The sequence below is a fragment of the Oncorhynchus mykiss genome, chromosome 17 (assembly GCF_013265735.2).
Source record: "Oncorhynchus mykiss isolate Arlee chromosome 17, USDA_OmykA_1.1, whole genome shotgun sequence".
NCBI lineage: Eukaryota > Metazoa > Chordata > Actinopteri > Salmoniformes > Salmonidae > Oncorhynchus > Oncorhynchus mykiss.
In genome coordinates, this window is record NC_048581.1 from 79846790 (window position 1) to 79872238 (window position 25449).

Sequence of the window (25449 nt, forward strand, 5' to 3'; positions counted from 1 at the left end):
AGTTAAATCTAGAATTGGCTTCCTATTTCACAACAAAGCATCCTTCACTCATGCTGCCAAACATACCCTTGTAAAACTGACCATCTTACCAATCCTCGACTTCGGCGATGTCATTTACAAAATAGCCTCCAATACCCTACTCAACAAATTGGATGCAGTCTATCACAGTGCAATCCATTTTGTCACCTAAGCCCCATACTACCCACCATTACGACCTGTACGCTCTCGTTGGCTGGCCCTCGCTTCATACTCGTCGCCAAACCCACTGGCTCCATGTCATCTACAAGACTGTGCTAGGTAAAGTCCCCCCTTAGCTCGCTGGTCACCATAGCATCACCCACCTGTAGGTATATCTGTCTGGTCAACCAATTCTTTCTTTGGCCGCCTCTCCTTCCAGTTCTCTGCTGCCAATGACTGGAACGAACTACAAAAATCTCTGAAACTGGAAACACTTATCTCCCTCACTAGCTTTAAGCACCAACTGTCAGAGCAGCTCACAGATTACTGCACCTGTACATAGCCCATCTATAATTTAGCCCAAACAACTACCTCTTTCCCTATTGTATTTTTTTATTTTTATTTATTTATTTTGCTCCTTTGCACCCCATTATTTTTATTTCTACTTTGCACATTCTTCCACTGCAAATCTACCATTCCAGTGTTTTTACTTGCTATATTGTATTTACTTTGCCACCATGGCCTTTTTTTGCCTTTACCTCCCTTATCTCACCTCATTTGCTCACATCGTATATAGACTTGTTTCTACTGTATTATTGACTGTATGTTTGTTTTACTCCATGTGTAACTCTGTGTCGTTGTATCTGTCGAACTGCTTTGCTTTATCTTGGCCAGGTCGCAATTGTAAATGAGAACTTGTTCTCAACTTGCCTACCTGGTTAAATAAAGGTGAAATAAATAAATAAATAAATAAAAGGGTAAAGTTGCTAGAGGCAGGTTGATTTGTTGCTAAATGACGTTGTGATGTCATTGCGTGATAACGTAAAACTGCGTCATTACCTAGAATACACAATAACGTTACTCAAATTGTCTGGCCATCAAATATGAATTGACATTTGTTCAGGTACAGACACCCACTCCTTTCTGTACAATTTTGATTGAGACATGTTGATTGATGTTGTAAGTTCTGTTCAAGATCAAACATTCATGACCAACTTTATTAATTGGGTTTGGCTCGTCGAAACCGTACTACTGCTGCTGCAGTCAGCCAACAATGATTTGCAATTTGCTGAAATTGCTGCTGCCTATGCACGAGCTGAGCGCCTGCTGCTGACGTCACCCACAACGCACTTTTGCAGCCAGGCACGTGTCATTAAGAGGGAAAATACGTGCATTTTAGCGTTAGTCACTTTTCAAAAGTTGCTAAAAGTTCAAAATACATTTTTAAAAGTAGCTAAATGTGTTGCTAGGTGCTGTTTGAAAGAAAAGTTGCCAAGGTAGTCTGAAAAGTTGCTAAATCTAGCAACAAAATTGTTAAATTGGCATCACTGGATGGCTGTGTGGTTTCACTTTTCCCCTGAAAAAGTCAGTCTACTGTAATCTTTGTGGTCGTTTGGATTCTACTGACGTCCAGTGGTGATCACGCGTATTGCCGAGGCTCATAAATAAAGTGTTACACTGACTTGAGTTGATATTTTAGGCTACATTGTATTAATGATTAATGTACTTATCGATTGGTTGTCTTTTTGGGGTAAGCGGCTCTGTTTGATTAGCTTGTTACATGTTCACGTGTGGGTGGACGGGATAAAGTCATTATTCACACTGATTTAGTAACTTTGGATTTTCCCGTCCAGTTAACGCCACAATATATATTTTTTAATCGGCTTCTTAATTTTTCGCCGTGTTCTACCCTAATCCATTTCGTTGAAACACGACAGCCAGAGCCTAGAGGAACTCCAGAACTGACAAAAACATCCTCGTATCTGCTTCCCATTCAGCACAGCTCTCATTCTTTACCTTAGCCATGCAACTCATTCTTTCCTGTGTTTTCCTGGCATTTTGGAGGGGATTGGTCATAGGTAAGAAGAAAAAAAACGTTTTTTGTAATTCTATTTTGGAGACAATTGACAGTACATTAATGTGCCAATTAGTATCTATTTTAATGTAGCTGGAATTGGTTTATTGAATTTATTGTTGAGTTGTGTCTTTTTGTTGGTTACACATTATATTCCTTGGTCAGCTCATTTTACAAATAAATAGTATGGAAGTGACTGCAGCAAAAACGATTAGGTGGCATTTCAGTTTGGTTATTAATGGGATCAGTAATGTATACTGTAATGTTACTGACTGCATTCTGTCAAGTGGGTGATTCTGTCAGTTGAAGAGTTTTGATAGGGGAAAGGAGACACTAAGCTTCACAAAAATGGTGTAATGGTCCAAAGGTCTTATGTGCTCAGTCAGACCCATGCACAAATGTTGTTCAGGAAAATAGCTGACACACAGACAGCTGGGTATCCAACACATGTCATACTTTTCAGAATTCAGTAAATAGGCCTAGTGGTTGTAAGTTAGAACTTCTAACCAAAGCCCTTCTGAAACAACCCTAATTTGTAATAAACTCCAGTAAGATAGTGGTTAGATTGAATGAATAACAAGTCCCATTAGGCATTAGGACTGTGTTTTTTGTGTTTGGCCATAGGGTCCCGCTGTCCTCTGAATGACTTCCAGCGTTCCGAGGGAAGGGAGCTGGTTCCGACCTCCTGGAACTCTGCACGGGTGCTGATACTGCCAGGGCTGACGCTGGAGGACTGTGCCAGACGATGCTCAAATACACTGGACTGCAGGTACCCTGGAGTGCTGTACAACCTCACTACAACACCTAGCAATCTTAGTGGTTAAGGTGTTGGACACAGGTTTGAGTTCCAGTCAGACTACCCCCAAATTCTTAAAAAATATAACACAAGCTTACATGAAAACTCATTGGACAAGGAAGCATGTAGGTAAGATCATGGTCGACCCTGGACACCCCATCTTTTAAAGACTCTCCACTGGCAGACGGTTAAGGGGCCCTATTCAGTCAACATTGTGGAAGTTCATCTTGACAGCGTGATTGAAATTTAAAGGCTGCATTCACGGTAAATGCTGCATATGTCGGCTCAATCGGAAATGACCTTTGAATTTCTAGCACAGAATCTGTAACGCTTCAGCTATACAGATTGAATAGAGCCCTGGGTCAACCATGAAAAAAATGGCCTCCACCTGAACAGTTTCTTCCCCCATGCTGTGGCCCTCTTCCCGCAATCTGTGGCTCTCATCAACCGGCCAGCGGGCTCATAGGAATTACGCTATATATACACAAGTATGTGGACACCCATTCAAGTTAGTGGATTCAGCTATTTCAGCCACACCCGTTGCTGACAGGTGTATAAAATTGAGCACACACCCGTGCAATCTCCATAGACAAGCATTGGCAATAGAATGGCCTTACTGAAGAGCTCAGTTACTTTCAACGTGGCACTGTCATAGGATGCCACCTTTCCAACAAGTCCATTTTGGACATTTCTCCCCTGCTAGACCTGCCCCGGTCAACTGTAAGTGCTATTATTGTGAAGTGGAAACGTGTAGGAGCAACAACGGCTCAGACGCAAAGTAGTGGGCCACACAAGCTCACAGAATGGGACCGCCGAGTGCTGAAGCTCGAAGAGCTTAAAAATCGTCTGACCTCAGTTGCATCACTCACTACCCGGGTTCCAAACTGCCTCTGGAAGCAACATCAGCACAATAACTGTTTGTTAGACAGAAACTAAAACAAGAGGCTCCCACGCTGAGGTCTGTCCAACACTGGTCCGACCAAGCTGACTCCACACTCCAAGACTGCTTCCATCACGTGGACTGGGACATGTTTCATATTGCGTCAGACAACAACATTGACGAATACGCTGATTCGGTGTGCGAGTTCATTAGAACGTGCGTTGAAGATGTCGTTCCCATAGCAACGATTAAAACAGGGTCTACAGTCAATCACGGACTACAGGAAGAAATCCAGCCCAGTCACGGACCAGGATGTCCTGCTCCCAGGCAGACTAAATAACTTTTTTGCCCGCATTGAGGACAATACAGTGCCACTGACACGGCCTGCAACGAAAACATGCGGTCTCTCCTTCACTGCAGCCGAGGTGAGTAAGACATTTAAACGTGTTAACCCTCGCAAGGCTGCAGGCCCAGACGGCATCCCCAGCCGCGCCCTCAGAGCATGCGCAGACCAGCTGGCCGGTGTGTTTACGGACATATTCAATCAATCCCTATACCAGTCTGCTGTTCCCACATGCTTCAAGAGGGCCACCATTGTTCCTGTTCCCAAGAAAGCTAAGGTAACTGAGCTAAACGACTACCGCCCCGTAGCACTCACTTCCGTCATCATGAAGTGCTTTGAGAGACTAGTCAAGGACCATATCACCTCCACCCTACCTGACACCCTAGACCCACTTCAATTTGCTTACCGCCCAAATAGGTCCACAGACGATGCAATCTCAACCACACTGCACACTGCCCTAACCCATCTGGACAAGAGGAATACCTATGTGAGAATGCTGTTCATTGACTACAGCTCGGCATTCAACACCATAGTACCCTCCAAGCTCGTCATCAAGCTCGAGACCCTGGGTCTCGACCCCGCCCTGTGCAACTGGGTACTGGACTTCCTGACGGGCCGCCCCCAGGTGGTGAGGGTAGGCAACAACATCTCCTCCCCGCTGATCCTCAACACTGGGGCCCCACAAGGGTGCGTTCTGAGCCCTCTCCTGTACTCCCTGTTCACCCACGACTGCGTGGCCACGCACGCCTCCAACTCAATCATCAAGTTTGCGGACGACACAACAGTGGTAGGCTTGATTACCAACAACGATGAGACGGCCTACAGGGAGGAGGTGAGGGCCCTCGGAGTGTGGTGTCAGGAAAATAACCTCACACTCAACGTCAACAAAACTAAGGAGATGATTGTGGACTTCAGGAAACAGCAGAGGGAACACCCCCCTATCCACATCGATGGAACAGTAGTGGAGAGGGTAGCAAGTTTTAAGTTCCTCGGCATACACATCACAGACAAACTGAATTGGTCCACTCACACAGACAGCATTGTGAAGAAGGCGCAGCAGCGCCTCTTCAACCTCAGGAGGCTGAAGAAATTCGGCTTGTCACCAAAAGCACTCACAAACTTCTACAGATGCACAATCGAGAGCATCCTGGCGGGCTGTATCACCGCCTGGTACGGCAACTGCTCCGCCCTCAACCGTAAGGCTCTCCAGAGGGTAGTGAGGTCTGCACAACGCATCACCGGGGGCAAACTACCTGCCCTCCAGGACACCTACACCACCCGATGTCACAGGAAGGCCATAAAGATCATCAAGGACATCAACCACCCGAGCCACTGCCTGTTCACCCCGCTATCATCCAGAAGGCGAGGTCAGTACAGGTGCATCAAAGCTGGGACCGAGAGACTGAAAAACAGCTTCTATCTCAAGGCCATCAGACTGTTAAACAGCCACCACTAACACTGAGTGGCTGCTGCCAACACACTGACACTGACTCAACTCCAGCCACTTTAATAATGGGAATTGATGGGAAATGATGTAAATATATCACTAGCCACTTTAAACAATGCTACCTTATATAATGTTACTTACCCTACATTATTCATCTCATATGCATACGTATAGACTGTACTCTATATCATCGACTGTATCCTTATGTAATACATGTATCACTAGCCACTTTAACCATGCCACTTTGTTTACATACTCATCTCATATGTATATACTGTACTCGATACCATCTACTGTATCTTGCCTATGCTGCTCTGTACCATCACTCATTCATATATCCTTATGTACATATTCTTTATCCCCTTACACTGTGTACAAGCCAGTAGTTTTGGAATTGTTAGTTAGATTACTTGTTATTACTGCATTGTCGGAACTAGAAGCACAAGCATTTCGCTACACTCGCATTAACATCTGCTAACCATGTGTATGTGACAAATAAAATTTGATTTGATTTGTTGGGAGGTTTATAAAATGGGTTTTCATGGCCAAGCAGTCGCACACAAGCCTAAGATCACCATGCCCAATGCCAAGCTTCGGCTGGAGTGGTGTAAAGCTCGCCGCCATTGGACTCTGGAGCAGTGGAAACGCATTATGTTGAGTGATGAATCATGCTTCACCAATGGACAAATCTGGGTTAAGCGGATGCCAGGAGAATGCTACCTGCCCCAATGCATAGTGCCAACTGTAAAGTTTAGTGGAGGAGGAATAATGGTCTGGGGCAGTTTTTCATGTTTCGGCCAAGGCCCCTTAGTTCCATTGAAGGGAAATCTTACCACCTCAGCATACAATGACATTGTAGGTGATTCTGTGCTTCCAACTTTGTGGCAACAGTTTGGAGTAGGCCCTTTCGGTGTGGAAGAACTGGCCTGCACAGAGCTCTGACCTCAACCCCATCGAACACCTTTGGGATGAATTGGAACGCCGACTGCGAGCCAGGCCTAATCGCCCGACCTCACTAATGGTCTTGTGGCTGAATGAAAGCAAGTCCCTGCAGCAATGTTCCAACATCTAGTGGAAAGCTTTCCCAGAAGAGTGGAGACTGTTATAGCAGCAGAGGGGGATCAACTCCATATTAATGCCCATGATTTTGGAATGAGATGTTCGACGAACAGGTGTCCACATACTTTTGGTCATGTGGTGTAAGTGACTTTGCATTGAACCAATTACTGCACCTTGTCATCAATGACCTCTAATACAAATCTGCACTATACTGCATTTTTGTAATGGATGTGAAACTGCTAGCTAGTTAGCGGTGATGCGCGCTAAACGATGCTTCGTGGGTGACTGTTGTTGATGTGTGCAGAGGGTCCCTGGTTCGCGCCCGGGTATGGGCGAGGGGACGGTCTAAAGTTGTACTGTTACATTGATGCTGTTGACCTGGATCACTGGTTGCTGCGGAAAAAGAGGACGTCAACAGGGGGGTGAGTGTAACGGATGTGAAATAGCTAGCTAGTTAGCGGTGGTTCGCGCTAAATAGCGTTTCAATCGGTGACGTCACTTGCTCTGAGACCTTGAAGTAGTGGTTCCCCTTGCTCTGCAAGGGCTGTGGTTTTTGTGGAGCGATGGGTAACGATGCTTCGAGGGTGACTGTTGTTGATGTGTGCAGAGGGTCCCTGGTTCGCGCCCGGGTATGGGCAAGGGTGCGGTCTAAAGTTCTACTATTACATTTGCACCAGTGAGGCTACTGAGGGGAGGACAGCTCATAATAATGTCTGGAACAGAGTGAATGGAATGGCATCAAACAGATGGCGTGTTTGATATATTTGATACCATTCCACTAATTCCTCTCTGGCCATTACCACGAGCCTGTCTTCCCCAATTAAGGTGCCACCAACCTCCTGTGATTTGCACTATGTAGACCTCTGTACAACATTGCATATATTTGCCATGGCAACATCCTTCCCTCTGCTTATATAGAGGTATCCCCTCTTTAAATGTTATATTCCCACTGCATTCAGCCTAAACTCCACAGAGTTTTATGTTTACTGTACCGATATTGAATACTCTGTATGATGTCTATGTGGACTTGTGTTTCTATTCTGTTTGTATATTGTCTGTTGCTGGCAGCACCTTCTCACTAAGGCAAATTCTGGGTATTCCATGTGTAAATGTACTTTGACGAAATAAAGGAGATTCTAATTTCACCAGAGCCTTCAACTACGAGACGCGGCCCTCCGTCACCTGTAAACAGCTGCCATGGGTGGAGGATGGCAGCAACGCAGAGGTCAAGAGGAACGTCAACTGTGACCTTTATGAGAAGAAGGGTAAGCTTTGTGGTCAAAGTGAGGTCATGTTCTCTGTCATTTGTCATTTTACTACAAAATGTAGTGTCAGTAGAATGCTGTGATTTTAGTTTGAAAATATATATTTTTTTCTGTGATGTGCAGTCTACGTAAGAAAGTGCATTGTGGGTAAAGGAGAAGACTATCGAGGCAAGGTGTTCATGACAAAAAGTGGCCATACTTGTCAACAGTGGTGGTCAAAGTTCCCACACGATCACAGGTAATATCATCCCGTTGATTTCTGAGAGTTGTTGTTTGGAAGCTGAAAACATGACCCAGAAGAATATATAATACGATATGTCTCTGTCTCTCTCACACACATGCTGTTGCTATACTTGTCATAGATGGACACCCACAGCCACTAATGGCTTGGAGCTGAACTACTGTAGGAACCCAGATGGGGACCGCATCGGGCCGTGGTGCTACACCACTGATCCAGAACGGCGTTATGAGACCTGCAATATCCCCCACTGCAAAGATGGTACATCCCATTCTGTTATAAAATTCCAGCAGTTGAAGAATTGCTGCTGCATATGTTTCTAAAGATAATGTGATAACACTATGTGTATGTATTGTATTTGAACTTATTATCTGTTTGGCACATTGAACATATCTGTTAGGCACAGTGGACATGTCTGTAAGGCCCAGTGGACATGTCTGTTAGGCACAGTGGACATGTCTGTAAGGCCCAGTGGACATGTCTGTTAGGCACAGTGGACATGTCTGTTAGGCACAGTGGACATGTCTGTTAGGTACAGTGGACATGTCTGTTAGGCACAGTGGACATGTCTGTTAGGCACAGTGGACATGTCTGTAAGGCCCAGTGGACATGTCTGTTAGGCACAGAGGACATATCTGTTAGGTACAGTGGACATGTCTGTTAGGTACAGTGGACATGTCTGTTAGGCACAGTGGACATGTCTGTTAGGTACAGTGGACATGTCTGTTAGGTACAGTGGACATGTCTGTTAGGTACAGTGGACATGTCTGTTAGGTACAGTGGACATGTCTGTTAGGTACAGTGGACATGTCTGTAAGGCCCAGTGGACATGTCTGTTAGGCACAGAGGACATATCTGTTAGGCACAGTGGACATGTCTGTAAGGCCCAGTGGACATGTCTGTTAGGCACAGAGGACATATCTGTTAGGTACAGTGGACATGTCTGTTAGGTACAGTGGACATGTCTGTTAGGCACAGTGGACATGTCTGTTAGGTACAGTGGACATGTCTGTTAGGTACAGTGGACATGTCTGTTAGGTACAGTGGACATGTCTGTTAGGTACAGTGGACATGTCTGTTAGGCACAGTGGACATGTCTGTTAGGCACAGTGGACATGTATGTTAGGCACAGAGGACGTGTGTTAGGCACAGAGGACATATCTGTTAGGCACAGAGGACATATCTGTTAGGCGGCACAGAGGACATATGTTAGGCACAGTGGACATGTATGTTAGGTACAGTGGACATGTATGTTAGGCACAGTGGACATATCTGTTAGGCGGCACAGAGGACATGTATGTTAGGTACAGTGGACATATCTGTTAGGCGGCACAGAGGACATGTATGTTAGGCACAGTGGACATATCTGTTAGGCGGCACAGTGGACATGTATGTTAGGCACAGTGGACATATCTGTTAGGCGGCACAGTGGACATGTATGTTAGGTACAGTGGACATGTATGTTAGGCACAGAGGACATATCTGTTAGGCGGCACAGAGGACATATGTTAGGCACAGTGGACATGTATGTTAGGTACAGTGGACATGTATGTTAGGCACAGTGGACATGTCTGTTAGGCACAGTGGACATGTATGTTAGGCACAGTGGACATGTCTATTAGGCACAGTGGACATATCTGTTAGGCACAGTGGACATGTCTGTTAGGCACAGTGGACATGTCTGTTTTGATCACAGAGAACAACACAGTGTTGTTACAAATTGTGTGTGTTTGGGTTTGTGCACAGAGGTGTGTATCACATGTAATGGGGAAGACTACAGGGGTCAGGTTGACCACACAGTGAGTGGCAGAGAGTGCCAACGTTGGGACCAGCAGTACCCACACCAACACATCTACCAGCCTGAGAAGTATGTCTGTCCACCCAGCGCTATTATCACCTACCACTACAACCACCACCACTATAACCACCACTACAACCACCACCACTACAACCACTACAACCACCACCACTACAAACACCACCACTACAACCACCACTACAAACACCACCACTACAACCACCACTATAACCACCACTACAACCACCACCACTATAACCACCACTACAACCACCACCACTACAACCACTACAACCACCACCACCACTACAACCACCACCACAACCACCACCACCACTACAACCACCACTATAACCACCACTACAACCACCACCACTATCACCACTACAACCACCACCACTATCACCACTACAACCACCACCACTATCACCATCACCACAACCACCACCACTATAACCACCACTACAACCACCACCACTATCACCACAACCACCGCCGCTACAACCACCACTACAACCACCACCACTATAACCACCACTACAACCACCACCCCTATCACCACTACAACCACTACAACCACCACCACTATCACCACTACAACCACCACCACTATCACCATCACCACAACCACCACCACTACAACCACCGCCGCTACAACCACCACTACAACCACCACCAATTTCACCACTACAACCACCACCACTATCACCACTACAACCACCACCACTATCACTGTCACCACAACCACCGCCACTACAACCACCACCAATTTCACCACTACAACCACCACCACTATCACCACTACAACCAACACCACTATCACCACTACAACCACCACCACTGTCACCACTACAACCACCACCACTATCACCACTACAACCACCACCACTATCACCACTACAACCACCACCAATTTCACCACTACAACCACCACCATTATCACCACTACAACCACCACCACTATCACTGTCACCACAACCACCACCACTACAACCACCACCAATTTCACCACTACAACCACCACCACTATCACCACTACAACCAACACCAATATCACCACTACAACCACCACCACTGTCACCACTACAACCACCACCACTATCACCACTACAACCACCACCACTATCACCACTACAACCACCACCACTATCACCACTACAACCTCCACCACAACCACCACTACAATCACCACCACTACCACTACAACTATAACCACTATCACCACCACAACCATTACAACCACTACCACCACTACAACCACTACCACTACCACTCCACTATTTTTATCACCTACCACTACAACCACCAATACAACCACCACCACTACAACCACCAATACAACCACCACCACTACAACCACCACTACAACCACCACCACTATCACCACTCCAACCACCACCACTATAACCACCACCACAATAACCACCACCACAACCACCACTACAACCACCACCACTGTAACCACTACAACCACCACCACTGTAACCACTACAACCACCACCACTATCACCACTACAACCACCACCACAATCACCACTACCACCACTACAACCACCACCACAATCACCACTACCACTACCACCACCACAATCACCACTACAACCACCATCACTATCACCACTACAACCACCATCACTACCACCACTACAACCACCACCACTATCACCACTACAACCACCACCACTGTAACCACTACAACCACCACCACTACAACCACTACCACTACCACTCCACTATTTTTATCACCTACCACTACAACCACCACCACTACAACCACCAATACAACCACCACCACTACAACCACCACTACAACCACCACTACAACCACCACCACTACCACCACCACTATCACCACTACAACCACCATCACTGTAACCACTACAACCACCACCACTATAACCACCACCACAACCACCACTACAACCACCACCACTGTAACCACTACAACCACCACCACTGTAACCACTACAACCACCACCACCACCACTCTTTTACGTAATTTTTGTTGTAGGCCTACATGCCTTTGTACAGTGCATTTGGAAAGTATTCAGACCCCTTCACTTTTTCAAAATGTTGTTACTTTACAGCCTTATTCTAAAATGTATTAAATCGTTTTTTTCCCTCGTCAATTTACACACAGAACCCATAATGACAAAGCGAAAGCAGGTTTTTATCATTTTTTGCAAGTTCATATTTTTTAAATACCTCATTTACATAAGTATACAGACCCTTTGCTATGAGACTCAACTGAGTTCAGGTGTATCCTGTTTCCATTGATCATCATTGAGATGTATCTACGACTTGATTGGAGTCTACCTGTTGAAAATTATATTGATTGGAGATGATTTGGAAAGGCACGCACCTATCTATATAAGGTCTTACAGTTGACAGTGCATTTCAGAGCAAAAACCAAGCTATGCGGTCAACTGAATTGTCCGTAGAGCTCCGAGACAAGATTGTGAGGAAGCACAGATCTAGGAGAGGGTACCAAAACATTTCTGCAGCATTGAAGGTCCCCAAGAACACAGTGGCCTCCATCATTCTTATATGGAAGACCCTTCCTAAACCTGGCTGCCCGGCCAAACTGAGCAATCGGGGAAGAAGGGCCTTGGTCAGGGAGGTGACCAAGAACCCAATGGTCACTCTGCCTGAGCTCCAGAGTTCCTCTGTGGAGAGGGGAGAACCGTCCAGAAGGACAACCATCTCTGCAGCACTCCACCAATCAGGCCTTTATGGTAGTGTTAGGCTCTAATTTCCAGAGTAAAAACTCTACGGACACTATGAAATCTTAACCAGGTTTATTCTTCCCAGAGGATCAATACAGTTGCATTAGACAAAGACCTTTTCAGACAAGCAGTGATATTTAAGCCTTCCTCCTAGGCTCCTCCTACACATCTGAACAAACACGGGTCATAAACTTTCATTTCTCCCTTAACGTGACCTGACCTGATCTCGCCCCCTTCATCACTAATCCATGGCTCTCTCCCCTTCTCAATGCCTGACACATGTGATCGCTTTCCCTGCACTCAGTACATTCCAAGCTCAATTGCCCCCACCATATACTTTCTTCTTACAGATAACCATTAACCTCTGGTGTAGCCCCTCAGCTATGGCACTCAGCTATGGCACCACTCCACAGTAAAAGGCACATGACGGCCCGCTTGGAGTTTGTCAAAAGGCACTTAAAGGACTCCCAGACTGATGAAACCAAGATTTAACTCTTTGGACTGAATACCAAGCGCCATGTCTGGAAGAAACCTGGAAACCTAACGCAGTAGTGGCTTCGGGACAAGTCTCTGAATGACAAATCTCTGGTCCAGCCAGAGCCCAGACTTGACCCCAATCAGACATCTCTGGAGAGACCTGAAAATAGTTGTGCAGTGACGCTCCCCATCCAACCTGACAGAGCTTGAGAGGATCTGCAGAGAAGAATGGGAGAAAATCCCCAATTACAGGTGTGCCAAGCTTGTAGCGTCATACCCAAGAAGACTTGAGGTTGTAATCGCTGCTAAAGGTGCTTCAGCAAAGTACTGAGTAAAGGGTCTGAATACTGATGTAAATGTAATATTTCAGTTTTTTATTTGTAATTAATGTGCAAAATGTGGAAAAAATGAAGGGGTTTGAATACTTTCCGAATGCACTGTATACGGCCAGCATTACTCCTGTCTAATCAATATTTAGTACTGTAACAGAGTAGAGAACAATCAATCATTCCAATTGAGAATTTCCTAACATTGTGCTGGAATATTGTACATGTACATTCCAGGTATCCAGATAAGAGCTTGGATGATGACTACTGCCGTAACCCAGACGCCTCCCCTGTTCCCTGGTGCTACACCACAGACGCTGATATGGAGAGAGAGCGCTGCGAGATCAGCAAGTGCTGTATGTCTTTCCCCCTCATACACCCACCCAGTCCATTAATTCACACTATTCCATCATTATAACAATGTAATACAATCTATATCGGCCCTCATATTGTCACTTTTCTCCTTCACTCTAGCTGTGGTTACAAAGAGACGCCTCCGGTCCAGCTACACCACAAACTGTTTCCGTGGTCGTGGGGAGGATTACCGCGGTAAAGTAAATGAGACAACCGGCGGTATCGCCTGTCAGCGTTGGGACGCCCAGTACCCGCATGAGCACCCCTTCTACCCAAACACCTACGAATGCAAGTAAGCCAGAAAAACAGGCGATAGAGGGATGGATAAATGAGAGGTGGGATTGATGGATAAAGGGATGAGAGGTGGGTCTGCTGGTTAAAGGGATGAGAGGTGGGACTGATGATTAAAGGGATGAGAGGTGGGACTGATGGTTAAAGGGATGAGAGGTGGGACTGATGATTAAAGGGATGAGAGGTGGGACTGATGGTTAAAGGGATGAGAGGTGGGACTGATGGTTAAAGGGATGAGAGGTGGGACTGATGGTTAAAGGGATGAGAGGTGGGACTGATGGTTAAAGGGATGAGAGGTGGGACTGATGATTAAAGGGATGAGAGGTGGGACTGATGGTTAAAGGGATGAGAAGTGGGGCTGATGATTAAAGGGATGAGAGGTGGGACTGATGCTTAAAGGGATGAGGTGGGACTGATGGTTAAAGGGATGAGAGGTGGGACTGATGGTTAAAGGGATGAGAGGTGGGACTGCTGGTTAAAGGGATGAGAGGTGGGTCTGCTGGTTAAAGGGATGAGAGGTGGGACTGATGGTTAAAGGGATGAGAGGTGGGACTGCTGGTTAAAGGGATGAGAGGTGGGACTGATGGTTAAAGGGATGAGAGGTGGGACTGATGGTTAAAGGGATGAGAGGTGGGACGATGACCAGTGAGTCGTGGTATGAGGAGTGAAGTGAAGTTTATTGACATGAATATCTACATGAATGGCTGATCTTGGGTCTAGTTATTTATTTTCCTAGAGTACATTTACAATTTAGTCATAGCAGAATCTCATGTCCAGAGCGACAGATTCAGTAGCATACATCCAACATACTGTAGTTATCCATGAATAATGATCCATGTGTTTTTGTGTGCTATACTTATTGTCTGTACTATACCATTGCTCCCAGGGGCTTGGAGGAGAACTACTGTCGCAACCCAGATGGATCCGAGGCACCCTGGTGCTTCACGTCTGTGCCTGAGATGAGGACGGCTCTTTGTTTACAGATCAAACGCTGTGCAGACGACATTGAAGCTGAGGGTACACTGCCCTCTGGTGTTTCAATGGGCCCGTTGCACTCTCAATGCAATCTAGGTTCCTCAAACACAAGTCTACTTAATAACACAAAGAATGGGTTGGGGGTTAATTATATTTCAATTCCAGTAGTTTTTTAAGGTTAACCAAATTCCAATTCCACATTTTTCTCATTGAAAAGCATTAAAGAGAAAAGGGAATTGGATTGTTAGTGTATTGACTGGAATTCAAATGGAATTGATCCCAACCCTGGTGTCTGTAATCATGTTTTATGTCTTTTTCCCCACATCCTAGATTGCTACCATGAAAATGGTAAAAACTACAGGGGTGTAGTCCGTAAGACGCGTAAGGGCATCACCTGTCAAAAGTGGAGTGTCAACATGCCTCACAAAACAAAGTATGAAAAATGTAATTAATCATGAATTCATAAAAGGCAGGTCTATTTGGTGTTGTCAAAGAGGGAAACTGAATATATAGTTATTTATGGGATAGTATCATGTGTTTGTAGAAGTGTCTCCTGGGCCATGCATAGGTAGGTTTACTGTACTGTGGTTTTCTAGGATAAACCCAGGGACCCACCCTGATGCCAACCTGACAGAGAACTACTGCCGGAACCCAGATGGGGACCAGCACGGACCCTGGTGCTACACCACTGACCCCAAAACAGAGTTTGACTACTGTGCCATCAAGCAATGTGGTAAAGATTCCCCTCCTCCCATAACTCTGTGCCCTCAGGAATCACATTCCTCTCTCCATATCGTTCTCTTGTTACTCTGTCACTCATTATCTCTTATCTCTATGCTCTAATAGTAGGCCTAATATTATTATTAATATTAATAATAACAATATTAACTTACTAACACTATAAAGCTATTTTCATACATTTTGCTCAAAGCACTAATCCCTCTATGGGTCTGTGTTGTTATAAACGGATTAAATAATTATTCTGGTTATTGTTGTTTGAACAGCTGGGGAGAAAGTGTCCATCATTGAGCCATCAGGTGAGTTTTTAAAGGGATATGTAACTACAATGAAAAATCAGTATTTTCTGGAAGTGGACCTGTGTAAACAACTTTACTCATCAACTTGTGTGTGTGTGTGTGTGTGTGTGCGCTCACGCACGCACAGAGATTGTGGAGTTTAATGAGTGTGGAAAGAGAGAGGATCGTTTGGCCAAGAGCCCAATAATGCGTATTGTTGGTGGGCTTCCTGGAAACTCTCCCTGGACCGTCAGTCTCAGAGACAGGTCAGTCTGAGACAGCAGTCTTCATAACCTCTCTGTCCCCCCCTGTAAGAGCCCAGTCCTCATAACCTCTCTGTCACCCTCTGTAAGAGCCCAGTCTTCATAACCTCTCTCTCTCCCTGTAAGAGCCCAGTCTTCATAACCTCTCTGTCCCCCCCTGTAAGAGCCCAGTCTTCATAACCTCTCTGTCCCTGTAAGAGCCCGGTCTTCATAACCTCTCTGTCCCCCCCTGTAAGAGCCCAGTCTTCATAACCTCTCTGTCTCCCCCTGTAAGAGCCCAGTCCTCATAACCTCTCTGTCTCCCCCTGTAAGAGCCCAGTCCTCATAACCTTTCTGTTCCCCCCTGTAAGAGCCCAGTCTTCATAACCTCTCTGTCCCCCCCTGTAAGAGCCCAGTCTTCATAACCTCTCTGTCTCCCCCTGTAAGAGCCCAGTCTTCATAACCTCTCTGTCTCCCCCTGTAAGAGCCCAGTCTTCATAACCTCTCTGTCCCCCCCTGTAAGAGCCCAGTCTTCATAACCTCTCTGTCTCCCCCTGTAAGAGCCCAGTCTTCATAACCTCTCTGTCTCCCCCTGTAAGAGCCCAGACTTCATAACATCTCTCTCCCTGTAAGAGCCCAGTCTTCATAACCTCTCTGTCTCCCCCTGTAAGAGCCCAGTCTTCATAACCTCTCTGTCCCCCCCTGTAAGAGCCCAGTCTTCATAACCTCTCTGTCTCCCCCTGTAAGAGCCCAGTCTTCATAACCTCTCTGTCTCCCCCTGTAAGAGCCCAGACTTCATAACCTCTCTGTCTCCCCCTGTAAGAGCCCAGTCCTCATAACCTCTCTGTCTCCCCCTGTAAGAGCCCAATCCTCATAACCTCTCTGTCCCCCCCTGTAAGAGCCCAGTCCTCATAACCTCTCTGTGCCTGTAAGAGCCCAGTCTTCATAACCTCTCTCTCCCTGTAAGAGCCCAGTCTTCATAACATCTCTCTCCCTGTAAGAGCCCAGTCTTCATAACCTCTCTGTCTCCCCCTGTAAGAGCCCAGTCTTCATAACCTCTCTGTCTCCCCCTGTTAGAGCCCAGTCTTCATAACCTCTCTGTCTCCCCCTGTAAGAGCCCAGTCTTCATAACCTCTCTGTCTCTCCCTGTAAGAGCCCAGTCCTCATAACCTCTCTGTCTCTCCCTGTAAGAGCCCAGTCTTCATAACCTCTCTGTCTCCCCCTGTAAGAGCCCAGTCTTCATAACCTCTCTCTCTCTCTCTCTCTCCCTCTCTCTCTCTCTCTCTCTCTCTCTCTCTCTCTCGCTCTCTCTCTCTCTCTCCCCCTTCTTCCCCTTGTTAGAGCCTAGTCTTCATCTCTCTCCTCTCTCTCTCTCTCTCTCTCTCTCTCCTTCCCCTTGTTAGAGCCTAGTCTTCATCTCTCTCTCTCTCCCTCCCTCCCTCCCTCCCCTTGTTAGAGCCTAGTCTTCATAATCTCTCTCTCTTTCTATCTCTCTCTCTCTCTTTCTCTCTCTCTCTCTCTCTCTCTCTCTCTCCTTCCCCTTGTTAGAGCCTAGTCTTCATAATCTCTCTCTCTGGCTCTCTCTCTCTGTCTCTGGCTCTCTCTCTCTCTCTCTCTCTCTCTCTCTCTGTCTCTCTGTCTCTCTCTCTCTCTCGTTGCCCTTGTTAGAGCGTAGTCTTCATAATCCCTCTCTCTCTCTCCACGTTAGAGCCCAGTATTCATGACCTCTCTCTCTTCTTGTGTGCAGGAAAGGAAACCATTTCTGTGGAGGCTCCCTGGTTAGCTCCAAATGGGTGATCAGTACTAAGCAGTGTTTCTCCTCTTGGTATGCTTTATGATTTCTAATGCATTTACATGTTATTGTTGTTTTTTAAAACACAGTAAAATAAAGTAAAAAGTGTCAAATCCAATACATTTTAAAAGAACCAGATCTAGACTCTAAAACAACAAGCCTAAAATAACCTCAAATGGTATAAATCTCTTGAATGTGATGAGGATCGTTGGTCAGTGTATGTTCCTCTATGTGCAGCTATGTTGACCTTCCGGGGTACTCGGCCATGATGGGGACATTGTTTCGTAACCCCATAGTAGGAGAGCCAGACCGACAGACTATCCCTCTCACCAAGATCGTCTGTGGACCCTCTGAGTCCCAGCTGGTCATGCTACAACTGGAATAGTGCGTACACACACAAACACATGCATGCAGTGACGAACATACACACACACACACACACACACACACTAACCACATACGGTACGCACGTACAGTATATCGTACACGTACAGTACCCAAGCAATATTATCATACCACTTTTCCAACTAAACCACCCAATATGATTTAACAGAAAATCCATTTAAATCCACATTCAGCTCAGTCTGATGCTCTCTCTCCTCCTCCTCTTCCTTAGCCATGCCCAGTTTAACGAGCGTGTGTCTCAGATATGCCTGCCCCCTGAACGCTACATAGTTCCAGAAGGAACCCTCTGTGAGATCGCAGGCTGGGGCGAAACTCAAGGTAAAGTAGAGCTATGCTCATAATTGTAACACTTCAATATTATTTACTCACATTCCTCAATATGAATCTTTAAAGGCACCCACCAGAGGGCAGTGCCGCTCCTATTTCTGTATAATTCCTGCTTGTTTAGGTTCCACCTCTGAAGAATGACACAGGTTACTTATACATACAGTATTCACGAATTGGGGGTGGTAAAGATTGTTGTGGGGATTTCCATATGGCGTCAGTGTAGCTATCAGGCATGCTAACCTTAGCTAGCCAACTTGCTAACCTTATCTACCAAGCTAAAGTTATCTGTTGTTTTTTTTATTACACCGTATTCAAAAGATTAGCAAGTTGGCTAGGCTGGTTCTGGCGCAGGATTTGTCATAAGCATTTAGAGAAAACTACTTGGAAACTAGTGTCTTTGATTTTGCCATCTAATGTTATCTCCAAAGTTTTGGCATCTTCCCTAAGACACATGCATTTTTGTACATTGTAATGGACACGGTGCAACCTTTTGCTAGGTAGGCTTCTGGCAGGCTTTGGCTGCAGTACAGAAATGCCAAGTAAGTCCTTGATCATGGTTCTCACAAAGGAAGTGAAATGATAGACTTGAATGACTTTGCTCCTGATTCACGTCTCAAATAACATGTAACAACACCCTGAGCACATTGGACACAAAACACCAAAACAAATGTAACAACAGCACAACAAAATAATTTAACAAGTTCCTTGAATTGTCTTTTGTGGGGGCCTGTTCATTATACGATAGACAATTATATATATACAGTACCAGTCAAAAGTTTGGACACACCTACTCATTCAAGGGTTTAATTTTTTTTTTTACAATTTTATCAAAACTATGATATAACACATATGGAATCATCTAGTAACCAAAAAAAGTGTTGAACAAATCAGAATCTATTTTAGATTTTAGATTCTTCAAAGTAGCCACTATTTGCCTAGATGACAGCTTTGCTCACTCTTGGCATTCTCTCAACCAGCTTCACCTGGAATGCTTTTCCAACAGTATTGAAGGATTTCCCACATATTCTGAACACTTGTTGGTTGCTTTTCCTTCACTCTGTGGTCCAACTCATTGGGTTGAGGTCGGGTGATTGTGGACGCCGTGTCATCTGATGCAGCACTCCATCACTCTCCTTCTTGGTCAAATAGCCCTTACACTCGCTGGAGGTGTGTTGGGTCATTGTCCTGTTCTAAAAACAAATGATAGTCCCCAAAATATCACAGACAGTATCACCAGCAAAGCAACCCCACACCATCACACCTCCTCCTCCATGCTTCACAGTGTGAATCACACATGGAGAGATCATTCGTTCACCTACTCTGCGTCTAACAAAGACACAGCGGACCAAAGGATAGTTTTCCACCGGTCTGATGTTCATTGCTCATGTTTCTTGGACTAAGCAAGCCTCTTCTTATTATTGGTGTCCTTTAGTAGTGGTTTGTTTGCAGCAATTCGACCATGAAGGCCTGATTCACGCAGTCTCTGAAAAGTTGATGTTCATATGTGTCTGTTTCTTGAACTTATCCTCTGAAGCAGAGGTAACTCTGCGTCTTCCTTTCCTGTGGCGGTCCTCATGAGAGGCAGTTTCATCAGGTTTTTGCGCCTGCAGTTGAAGAAACTTACAAATTTCTTAAAATTTTCCGGATTGACAGACCTTCATGTCTTAAAGTCATGATGGACAGTCATTTCTTTGCTTATTTGAGCTGTTCTTGCCATAATATGGACTTGGTCTTTTACCTAATAGGGCTGTCTTCTGTGTATCACCGCTACCTAGTCACAACTTAACTGATTAGCTCAAACGCATTAAGAAGGAAAAAAATTCCATAAATTAACTTTTGTCAAGACACACCTGCTAATTGAAATGCATTCCAGGTGAATACTTCATGAAGCTGGTTGAGAAAATGCCAAGAGTATACAAAGCTATCATCAAGGCTACTTTGGGTGGCTACTTTGAAACTTCTAAAATCTAAAATATATTTTGATTTGTTTAACACTTTTTTGGTTACTAAATGATTACATATCTGTTATTTCATATATAAATATACAGACTAGCAAAAAAATATGTGAAAATTGACAAATTATCCAATAGATTATGTAAATTGTCTGGTAAAAAAAAGTGGAGGCGAAAAGCTGTTTGGGTCATTCACGAATAGGAAGAACTTTGCAGGTGTTTCTGATTAATTGCTGGTTGGTGGTAACATTTAAATAAAATCTAGCCCTGAAAAGAAACGTCATAGAGGAAACACTGACTGTCACGCCTACCTCCGCTCCGGGGCTCGACGTCGCCGGTCTGCCAGGACCGGTGGTTAGTAATCTTCATTACGCACACTTGCTCCCCATCATTACCCACACCTGCTCTCCATCATTATCCACGCCGTTTCCCCATCATTACCCACACCTGCTCCCCATCATTACCCACACCTGCTCTCCATCATTATCCACACCTTTTCCCCATCATTACCCACACCTGCTCCCCATCATTACCCACACCTGCTCTCCATCATTACCCACACTTGCTCTTCATCACTACCCACACCTGCTCTCCATCATTACCCACACCTGCTCTCCATCATTACCCACACCTGCTCTCCATCATTACCCACACCTGCTCTCCATCATTACCCACACCTGCTCTCCATCATTACCCACACCTGCTCCCCATCATTACCCACACCTGCTCTCCATCATTACCCACACCTGCTCCCCATCATTACCCACACCTGCTCCCCATCATTACCCACACCTGCTCCCCATCATTACCCACACCTGCTCTCCATCATTACCCACACCTGCTCCCCATCATTACCCACACCTGCTCCCCATCATTACCCACACCTGCTCTCCATCATTACCCACACCTGCTCCCCATCATTACCCACACCTGCTCTCCATCATTACCCACCCACTATTGGGGCATTATGCAAATTGGAGTGGGTCCATGGTGTCTAGGATGATGGCGTTGATGTGAGCCATGTGAGCTAGCTTTTCAAAGTATTTCATGGCAACAGATGTGTCCCGTGGGGCAATAGTCATTTAGGCAGGTTACCTTGGCGTTCTTGGGCACAGGAACTATGGTGGTCTGCTTGAAACATGTAAGTATTATAGACTGGGTCAGGGAGAGGTTGAAAATGTCAATGAAGACACTTGCCAGCTGGTCAGTGCATGCTCTGAGTATGCGTCCTGGTAATCCGTCTGGCCCCGCGCCCTTGTGAACATTAACCTGTTTAAAATTCTTACTCACATTGGCTATGGTGATGCTCTCATGCATGGTTCAGTGTTGCTTCCCTTGAAGCGAGCATATGACCAGGGCCCTGAGTTGACCCAGGTCAGATTACATGGTCAAGAAAAACATAGGAACCAAATTTATGAAATGTTTTCTGCCCTTGAAGTTATGAAGTATCTGCTTTACTAATGTAGCATGTAAATGAGAAAGTGTTTCAGATCCTGGACCAACAGATAGTGTTGTTATTTCCAGTACCACTCAGCATATGCCCTCCTCTTCCTCGTTGTCTCGTTCTCTCTATCTCATCCTCCTTTCCCCCTCTTTCCCTTTCTCTCTCACTTTCTTAGGCACTTCTACAGATGACTCTGTGCTCAATGTGGCTCAAATACCAGTTCTAAGCAACAAGGATTGTAACAACTACTTTCGGGGTCGTGTTCGGGAGAACGAGATGTGCACCAACTCCTTCCAGGGTGGGGTGGGTGCCTGTGAGGTAGGTTCGGTGTGTTTGTGAGTTGTAGGATCTGTCTATGAGCAATAGTTTGTTTGTATGAGAGAGACTGAGATTGATGGTGAGCAAAAATGATAAGATAATTAATATCCTAAAATAAAGTTATGTGACATACAGCCAAACACAAACATGTACAGATGTATGATCTTAATTTGAGCCAATTTGCTACTGAAGGAAAATAATCCTGCAGCAATGTGAATAATTATGTGGATTATATTTAATGGAAATGTTTGTAGGGTACATTTTGTGTAAGGAAAAATCAAGTGTGAAATTACAAACTTCAGAAGCCTTTTTAAACCTCAAGTACACTACACATTTTAAATGTCCCACATTGCAGGAAAGTTCTGCTGTGTGACAATGATCTAACAGTGATGTGTTCTTTCAATGTGACCCCCAGAGAGACTATGGGGGCCCTCTGGCCTGTCAGAACAGTGACTGCTGGGTGCTTGAGGGAGTGATCATCCCCATGAGGCGCTGTGGACACCCAGGCCAGCCTAACATCTTCATCCGTGTCTCTGTCTATGTGGACTGGATTAAGAAGGTCATGGAGATGGCTTAGTCACGAATACATTATGTCACCAAGCAGTGACTGGCTCTATGTTCTACTGGACTGCAATGTATTTATCCACCCTCACCCCCCACCCATAGCTCACAATCCATGACCACCTAATTGTAATCTTTTTTTTTTTTTTTTTTTTTTACCTTTATTTAACCAGGCAAGTCAGTTAAGAACAAATTCTTATTTTCAATGACGGCCTGGGAACAGTGGGTTAACTGCCAGGGGCAGAACGACAGATTTGTACCTTGTCAGCTCGGGGGTTTGAACTCGCAGCCTTCCGGTTACTAGTCCAACGCTCTAACCACTAGGCTACCCTGCTACCCTGCCGCCAATCTGTGACCATCTATATACAATTAGTTAATATACACTGAGTATATCAAATATTAGGAACAGTATTGATTTTCCCTCAGAACAGTCTCAATCCTTCGGGGCATGGACTCTACAAGGTGTCGAAAGCATTCGACAGGGATGCTTGTTGAATGCTGGCCCATGTTGACTCCAGTACTTCCCACAGTTATGTCAAGTTGGCTGGATGTCCTCTGGGTGGTGGACCGTTCTTGATACTCACAGGAAACTGTTGACTGTGAAAAACACAAACCGATGCACATGGTACCTACTACCATACCCTGTTCAAAGGCACATAAATATTTTGTCTTGCCCATTCCCACACTGAATGGTACATAAACACAATCCATGTTTCAATTGTCTCAAGACTTAAAAATCCTTCTGTGTCCTCCCCTTCGTCTACACTGGTTGAAGTGTATTTAACAAGTGACATCAATAAGGGATCATAGCTTTCACTTGGATTCACCTGGTTAGTCTATGTCATGGAAAGAGCAGGTGTTCTTAATTGTTTGTACGCTCAGTGTATAATGTGTGTTATTCTACAATCTTATGACAAAAATATAAGATAAAAATAACTATGTTTTCCCTTGTCCTCTGTCTACGTGTCAAAAACAATATTAGGCATTTTGATCTGAACAAAATAACCATAATCTTGTGGTGATTACATTACATATTGAACCTTGGCACTGACCTCAGGATGTGCTTATGAAGGACATGCCTCCTTAACCTCATGCTTCTCAACAGCGTTCCCACACCCTTCACTAAAACTGCTGACTTACACCCCCCCCCCCCCACCCACCCCCCCTCCAGTATCCGATGGAGCTCCAAAATACCTTCTTGGCCCTCCAGCCTCTAAAGAAATCTCTCATCTGCCTGTTTTTTAATGCCTGCCCCCACCTCTAAAGACATGCCTCATCTGCCTGTTTTTTAATGCCTGCCCCCACCTCTAAAGACATCCCTCATCTGCCTGTTTTTTTTATGCCTGCCCCCACCTCTAAAGACATGCATTTGTGCCTCATGCAGAACAGTATGTGTTGCACATTCTTTCTGGTTCTATAGGAGTTTTGTAACTCGGTCCTGATGAGCCCACGGAATTCAGATTAAATACACCTCAAGATCAGAGTCCAGCGGAATCTCACACACCAGCCTGCAGAGGGGCCGTGAACGAACTCTCTCCCTGTCTCTCCCTCTTGCAGTCTCTCCCTCTCTCTAACACTCACTCACTCACTCAAACACACACACACACTTTAGCACATTCTTATTATTATACACAAACAAATATAGATACTCGCATATCCACATACAGTATTCATAAATACACACATACTCATTTACACATAGAACCAAGATAATTAAACAGACTATTTGTGCACTCTGATTCAACAAATAAGTTTAGCAAATGAGTGCTGATTTTACTGGCTTCGGTCCGTTTCAGTGGCAGTTTGGCAGTTCATGCTGCTCACTTTTGTGAAATTATGTTTAATGACTAATCAAATACTTATATGACTTATAGTAACTCAAAACATCTCCAGTCATGCCCTCTTCTGACTACATTTTAGATGAAAGCATTTTATTCCATGCTGCAGAGAACTTGTCATTTCAATTGATCTCATCAATATGAATATATCACCTTGTTTTGAGCAAGCTGACTCATTTGGCTAACATGTCTTTTTTGGTCATATGGGGTTTTCTTTTCTGTAAATTAGTTTTCTCTTCATAACTGTGAGTAATTCATTGTTATTCTCAGTAATTCATTGTTATTCTCAATAACACATACCTTTATACGTGTAGCCTATAAAGCATTTTCATTATGCGTATGAGTGTTTTCAATTGAAATGTTTTTTCTTTTTTAATTTACACTGTAAGAAACAAGATGTTGATTCAACAAAGAATTGTATGGCAACCAGCTGCAATAGGATTGTGAGTTTGCTCAATATTTGGGCATATACTGTAGCTGAACCAAAATACATTCTTCTGTTGAATTGTATGTTCACTCAACATTAGATTTTAGGAGTTGAGTGAAC

General features: G+C 44.9%; 1 protein-coding gene across 1 annotated transcript; it reads left to right on the forward strand.

Moving 5' to 3' along the window:
* Positions 1-1692: 1692 nt before the first annotated feature.
* On the forward strand, positions 1693-24374 carry LOC110494656 (hepatocyte growth factor-like protein). Its single transcript, XM_036948233.1, has 19 exons — positions 1693-2036; positions 2657-2801; positions 7707-7822; positions 7946-8060; positions 8185-8321; positions 9807-9927; positions 13625-13743; positions 13862-14033; positions 14919-15049; positions 15338-15440; positions 15604-15740; positions 16012-16044; positions 16172-16289; positions 18013-18090; positions 18295-18441; positions 18674-18780; positions 22361-22503; positions 22919-23195; positions 23411-24374. The coding sequence occupies exons 1-18, from the start codon at positions 1982-1984 to the stop codon at positions 23078-23080; spliced, it is 2139 nt and encodes a 712-aa protein (XP_036804128.1). The 5' UTR covers positions 1693-1981; the 3' UTR covers positions 23081-23195; positions 23411-24374.
* The last annotated feature ends 1075 nt before the right edge of the window (positions 24375-25449 follow it).

Bases quoted from the DNA above. Each gene is read 5' to 3' on its own strand.
- LOC110494656 (XM_036948233.1), top strand. From the start codon at position 1,982: ATGCAACTCATTCTTTCCTGTGTTTTCCTGGCATTTTGGAGGGGATTG. The intron at 16,045-16,171 runs GTGAGTTTTTAA...ACGCACGCACAG, and splicing joins GTCCATCATTGAGCCATCAG to AGATTGTGGAGTTTAATGAG. The intron at 22,504-22,918 runs GTAGGTTCGGTG...TGTGACCCCCAG, and splicing joins GTGGGGTGGGTGCCTGTGAG to AGAGACTATGGGGGCCCTCT.